This window comes from Haemaphysalis longicornis, unplaced genomic scaffold (genome assembly GCF_048455015.1).
Source record: "Haemaphysalis longicornis isolate Haplotype H1 unplaced genomic scaffold, Haemaphysalis longicornis Haplotype H1 scaffold_3, whole genome shotgun sequence".
Classification (NCBI taxonomy): domain Eukaryota; kingdom Metazoa; phylum Arthropoda; class Arachnida; order Ixodida; family Ixodidae; genus Haemaphysalis; species Haemaphysalis longicornis.
This window is the reverse complement of record NW_027526335.1, coordinates 175,662,811-175,669,662: the sequence shown is the minus strand read 5'-3', so window position 1 is coordinate 175,669,662 and position 6,852 is coordinate 175,662,811. Positions and strand designations below refer to the sequence as shown.

Below are 6,852 nucleotides of genomic sequence, written 5' to 3'. Positions count from 1 at the left end.
CAAGCAATTTTTAAACAAAACGGCGGAAATAATTTTAATTTGGCACCAAACTTCCTGAAATCGGAAGGGTGGTGGTTCGTAGTGTTGAATCTTGACACTACAATATGTGTCCCTGTCACGTGACCTGCCAACCTACCAGCTACTGTAACTGCTTAAACGTTTATTTACGTATTGAAAACCTTTCAACACAATTATTTGTACAAGGTTAAATTGTATTTGTGTTTCTGAACACTATTTTGAAATTCTTAAAGACAGGTTGCCCGTCCTCGCTGGGTAGCTCTCAGTGTGGCTAACTGAGCCTCCATGCCCAGAATCTACGGCAGCGTTCAGTGAACAGACCCAGCGAATTAGCTTTGACAATTCTGCCTGAGTCAGGGCCCTTTGTTCTGCCAAAATATTTGGTTTCAGTTTCTAAATACGCCAAGGGCAGCTTTAAAAAAAATAAAAACGTCGCACCCGGGGAGAATCCAACTTCCCGCCTCCACAACGTGAAGCCAGATTCTACCTATCGTCTATCCCAATAGATGGTGCATTCGTGCAAAATAGACCATGGCATTAAACAAAACACATAAAGGAACAGGAAAGCCAGCGATTCAAACTTTTTTAGCTGGGGACAAGTTTTTAAATATCGTTTTTCATTTCGCACACAGACAAAAGTATGTTGCCCAGCTACTCTATGTCATAGTTGCCAGCATTATTTTTGGCAGGGACACATACGGCTTGTAGATCTGAAAATTTCGATTTAAAAAGTTCTAGGGCATTATCAGCAAAACCGTTTCTAGTCAAGGTGCTTTAAGTGATGCCCTTACATTTGGGATAGAGAATATATACTCGACAAAAATCAGTTGTCTGTCCCTTTAACGAACCACAGCCTTGGTATATACTTAGCATTTTCACTTTTGTTGCATTGGTAAACAACCACAGTGAATAAAATTGTCAGGTATTGGATAATCAGATCCCGGAAACATATTTTTCTACAACGTGTATATACGAAACAAGGCTTCTTTCTTTCAAACCAACCTCTCACTGTGCCAGTATCAGGTCTAAACGAGGCGACAACAGAATTCGCTTGTGCCTGACGTATACGGAGGTGACAGTGGTAATATGCTGCTGATGTGGCCAAAGCCCATAAGGGCAGCCTAGAAGCGCGCAGAACCGCGTCCAATAATAGCTTTTGTTGGCGTTCGTGCACTCTACCAAACGCAGCTGTTTTTGAAGAGTCCTAAACGTACTATTTGCTTACAGACATCACCGTAGCAAGTTGTTTAGGGCACGGAAAGGCAAAAAGGAGCGAAAGAGAACCATAACATTGCATGAGCCTCTATCAGCCACGCAGTGCTCCTCCCGCAAGTGCCGCAGAGATGCGGCGGCAGGAGGCGCGGCGATCAGAACGCTCGAGGCCAATAGCCGAGACGCACTTTTTGTTGCATTGGTAAACAACCACAGTGATTAAAATTATTTTGGCAAAGAATGAGGTTTGCCAGAAAAATGCGAGCTTTCACGAACGTGCTCCTGGAACAAATGTTGAAGCAAATATACAGAGGTTGTGCTGCCCTTTACTTGAATGCAGAGAATCTAAAAGTCCTGATAAAAAAATTGGCGGAGTTAACCACAATGTTCTATAAGAACGTTTGCATTTTCACGTTTTTCCTACGCTTTACTAAAATTTCAAAAATGAAATTTTGAGATTTGAGGAAACGTATAGATCCCCTAGTACCACAAATTATTGCCGCAATGCTGCTGCAATGTTGCCGCTGTCGTGTAATGTTAGGCAATGTTACGAAACGTGGTGACAATGTTGCTGAATGTGACCAACGTTTCTACACATTCAGCAACGTTTACGCAACATTTACAAACAACGTAGCTCGTATGCCCATTCGTTAGGTTGCAGTAACGTTGCCGAAAGCGGGCAAATGTTTCTACGCATTCAGCAACATTCATGAAATACAATCTACAAGCAATGTTGCCAATATGTACATTTGTTACGTTGCAGCAATGCTGCCAAATGTGGGCAAATGTTTCGACGTCTAAAAAACCGATGGAGCCAGTTAAAAACCAAGCAGGTGGCCGCCCTAGCGATTCACGCGATGCAACCACAGTTGAAGTAGCCAGGGAGAAATACTTGCCGGGTGAGCGTGTTGCGCCCGGCCAGCAGCACCACGAGCGCTGTTCCCAAGATGAACACGGAGCTCTTGAGCGACGGCAGCCGCTGGCCTCGGGGCTCCTCTGCCAGCCGCTCCCCTGCTGGGCGGAAGCAGCAGAAGCACCATCTACCATCGCGCTGCACCCCACCACGTCCACTCGGCACCCTACCACGTACAGCGCTCACTTCCCCAGGTGTTATTATACCTCCCCCAGCAATACTTCTGCTACCTCAAAGGCCTTTCGAAGGCAGCCTCGGAAGCGCAGGCACTGCACGTGCCACGTTTAAAGAGGCTGAATCTGCACGTGGACATGCAGGAGACAGGGTCTTTGCTGACAAAGCAGGCGTGAGAAATATCGCTCCTGCTGTGGGCGAAGAGAAAAACACATAAGAACTCAGATGTGCTCTGATCAATTACTGCATAAACGGTGCGTCAGGAGGCCCTTCAGCCTATTACAGGAAGATGCCCATCTAGGCAACAGTATTTTGTTACACGACAGACATGGAGCAGCCTCTATGTGCGCATCCGGTATCCCTTTAAGGGGGCGCATGGGTTTCTAATCAAAAACTTTATTTTTGCAGTTGGTATGATAAAAATTGGGGGACATATGTAGTTCTTCATTCTGATTGTAAATGTAAATTGTAGGTGCAAAACGAATATATTCAACTTTAATTTGATATTTATATTTGATTTTCTGACACCTTTTGTAAAAGAAAGTGCTGGAGGAATCCAGCGGAACAAGGTACCAGTGAACTATGCACAAATCAAGGAGTGCAATAAGACTAAAATTAGCATTCTAATTCGTCCGTAGCAGGAGTTACAACCATGTGAAGCTTGGGCCTTGAAGGAAAAACTGGTTTTTCAAGCTGCCACGTTCCAGGCCCAAATTTCAAACAGCGTAACGCCTGCTCCAGACCAAATAGAATGATAATTTTAGTCTTTTTTTCTCGTTGCGCATTTTGTCAACAGGAGGAGCAACGCGGAGCTGTATGTGGCATTGGGCGGGTTGCTCCTGTTGACAAAACGCAGAACGCGAGATAAAAAGTCTAACATCACCATTCTATATCGTCTGTAGCAGGAGTTACAATTGTTTGAAGTTTGGGCCTGGAACGTGGGAGCTTGAAAAACCACTTTTGCCTTCCAGGCCCAAACTTCAAACAGTGTTAACTCCTGCTACAGACAATATAGAATGGTAATTTTAGTAGCTACCTTCATGCACTATTTAAGGGAACAGCACTGCCTACGTTGCCATGGAGACAAGTCAAGAGCGGCGCGCCAGCTGCTGTCACCCGTCACCGCCTGTACGAGTCGCAAAATCACGCGGAAAAAACGGCAATGACGAAATGTCGTCACTGGTGGGTAAAGAGTTGGGCATTAGGCCACGGCGTACATGCAAGAATTGTAGCGCTGCGAACATTACAGGCCCGAGCTTAAAGATCGCTAGTATGTCGGGGACAAGATACGAGGTCCACCGATGAATGTCCAATTTCAATTTCCCGTATGATTTATATTACCGCGAGGAATCGCAGAGAAAGCCTTGTCATTGCAAAGGCATGATCAGATTTGATCCGCCGCCAGCAACAGCTGGGGTAAAGCCCACGTGGAACTACGCAGCTCGATTGTACTATTGAACGCTGGTCCAACACGTGCAGCTTACCTTGCTATTTCTCCAGCATTGCACGCGCTCGCTCTAAGTGGGCAAGGAGCAGAAAACTAAGGCTTCCTCAAGAGAACAGCGACTTCGCAAAGAAAAGGTGTCTCGGGCCCATAATCGTGACAGGCTGCGTCATGTGGATGAGGTTCCATTTTCCACTTCTGGCTGGCCGGGGCTGCCTGCGGCATGGCGGAAGCTTTTCATTGCTCCATGGCCTGCGGCACGGAGGAAAAAAAACTCCCCCCACCTCCCCGAAGGGAATCGTGCGGAAATGCAAATGGATTGGGTGCACCGATGAGTGCGCTGCGGCAAGCAGTCACGGAGAGAGGCGCGCGCTCCACTGCATTTATAAATATTTTTCCGAGCGCAGCGAGCCGAGAGAGGGTCGCGGAGAGGAGATAGAGACCCGCGCATTACGCCCGCCTCGCGCGCGAGCTCTCTCCGCTGAGCTCCGCGATGCGAGCGCCCTCACACGCCCGAGCGCGCTCCTCCTCTCCCCTTGCCCTCCGCTACTCCCGCCCGAGCTAGCACGTGCTCCGGTTGCTAGGCGCGCCACAGCTGTTGCTAGGCGCACGCCGGCCAACGCACGACAACCCCCGACTACGAAATGCATTCGAATTTAAAAAGCTCAGGAGAGGCACCGCTAGCCACCGGCTCATTGGTAGGAGTGTGAAGAAGTGGCGTAATTTTTTCACGGCCACCGTACGCCGACGGCAATCGCGTCTTAGCAACGGCGCCAAAGGCCGTGAGCAATGACGCAGCAGACGACAGTGGAGCGAGCGACGGCGGAGGAGGTAGCGTTTCCGCGCAAAATACAAGCAAAAAAGGGCGGCTGACCAATATGGCGGTTCCGGCTGCTCTATAAGTGACGTCAGGGCCTCTCCAAAGCTTTTGCCTCCATGCGAGAGCCGGTCATTCGTTTTTTTGTGGGCACCTCAACACATTACTTCCAGCGGCGCCAGAACGTCTTCGATTTTTCAGGGTCCGCATGTTCTGGCAAGCTGCCAGAGACACCCGGGCGTTCGTGGTCTTGCGGCGAGCGGGCACCGATCTGGCCGATAGCAGGCGACGCTGGTAGTAGCAGACGAAAAAATGGGAAAGGCACGGCCAGTTTCAAAATAAAATTGCGAATATTTTAAGTGCGAACGCACTTTATAAGCGACCGCAAACCTTCCACCGCCGGCGGCGGCGGCGGCGTCCGCAGTCCTCCTCTCTATGTAAGAAAAACAGCATCCGGCGCCAGGATTCGATCCGAGGACTTTGCGGCCGCAGCCCGACGCTCTACCTACTAAGCCACGGACGCGACGCTGATATTAGTGTTAGTAACGCGCCTTATATCTTTAACGCATTCAAACTACGTCGTCAGCGGCGTGCGTTGGCGACTCAGCGGCGTTATAGCGGCTTGATAACTGCGTGGTGTACACGTGATACTACAAACCCGATGGAAGAGATGGAAGAGAAGGCGGCGAGGCGGTGGGCTGCGGGGGCCGAGCGCAAGCGCTGCAAGCGGGCCGACAACCGTGCATTCGGACTTTCACATTCTCCCTCTCGGGGAAATGCGGGGGAATTTTTTTTCGTTCCTTCTGATTTGATGGTTTGGAGTGTATTTATTTGATCTGAAGAATAACTTTCCGCACATTTCAGTTTATTTTTCTTATTGCAACACCCGTTATTTTGAACGAAAATTGAGATTACAAATGATTCGCGCCGAAACGGTCATTCGCGGTTCGTCTTCTGGCAGATATGCAGGGCCTATTTGAGCTCGTGGGCGAGGACGGCGTCGAATTCAAGATGAAGGCATGCCTGTGTTTATTACTTCATGTAGGGGCTTCTGAGCGAGTTCATTAGTTGTCTGCGTGTCATGAATGAACGTTTTCGTTGTTTTCTCCGGAAAGAAAAAAGCTCTCTCGCAGCACTCTGGCGTCGTGGGCGCGGCCAGGAAAGCCGGAGAACACGTCAATGAACACCATGTCCGCATTGTAGATCCCCTGTAGTAGGATGGAGTGAAACTTGTTGTGATTACCTCGCTGAGCAATCAGTCTTGGAAGAGAGTCAGACAAAAGGATTGGAGCAAAATTGCTCCCCCCATTCCCACCCTTCTTCCCATAACCCATCCCGATGTCCAAGTTCCCGTTCCCAGCAACCCACCCTATGTGGCTTTTTCCTAGGGGAAACAAGGGGGGTCCCCCCGTGCTCGTCCCCCTGGCGGTGGGTCGCAAGAAAGCTTTTCCCGTTAATGTCTCTCCACCTTCGGGTGGACAAAATTATCTTTGCCGGTTGGCCCTTTTTTTGTACTGTTGCAATTGGGTATAACCGGTTATACTAAGGTGGTGCCGGGGAGCTATTGAAGGCTCCATTTACTCGATGTAGTAACTCCCTTCGGACTCCAAGAATCTAGAAAGGCGGCACCCATAAATCGCGCCGATGATGTCCGGAAGTCCTCCGCTTCCTCGGCCAACGAGAGTGTGGAACGCCCGCCTGTTGAGCTCCCATTCTGCTCAGTCGGACCAGAAGATTTCCTTTCCTCTGATAGAAATTAACAAACCCGATGACTCGGTAGACTGCCGCTAGAACAGATGACTCGCTCACGTCGAATCCGTGATCATGTACATGGTACATTGTGTACCGATGTAAGACAAGGCAATCAGAACTGTCTTCTGGGCAGGCATTCGGGGCGTCCTCGCAGCCCTTCGGGGTAAAATTCGGAGTGTTGAAATTTGGTCACCAGGGCTACCACTGTACGCCGCGACCGGCGAAACAGTTGCCTGAAACTCGAACTCCAGGTAGGTCGGCACAACTTTCTCCACGTAGATGTGTATGCGGTGCCGTTCTTCCCGCTGGACTATATCGAGGACGACGCACACATTGAAAACATCGGCTTCGCAATCGTACTCTTCATCTTCAAGATGACGGCGGCACGAAAGAACGCGTCGGGGAGAGCAGCGAGCGCACTTCTTGCGTCACGCGACATTTTGCCGCTGAAACTGTAGCAGACGACCAAAAAAAATAGCTAAGCGGCTCTCGTCGCAGCTGTGATTTCTTGGCCCCGGCTTC

The 6,852-nt window shown here is 49.4% G+C and overlaps 1 protein-coding gene across 1 annotated transcript in view; it reads right to left on the bottom strand.

Annotated features, from left to right (window-relative positions):
* Positions 1-2,080: 2,080 nt before the first annotated feature.
* Positions 2,081-6,852, bottom strand: part of LOC144175550 (2-Hydroxyacid oxidase 1-like) — a 68,330-nt gene continuing 63,558 nt past the window's right edge. Inside the window, exon 3 of the mRNA XM_077704621.1 lies at positions 2,081-2,241. Coding sequence (XP_077560747.1) covers positions 2,081-2,241 — 161 coding nt within the window. The remainder of the gene's footprint in view (positions 2,242-6,852) is intronic.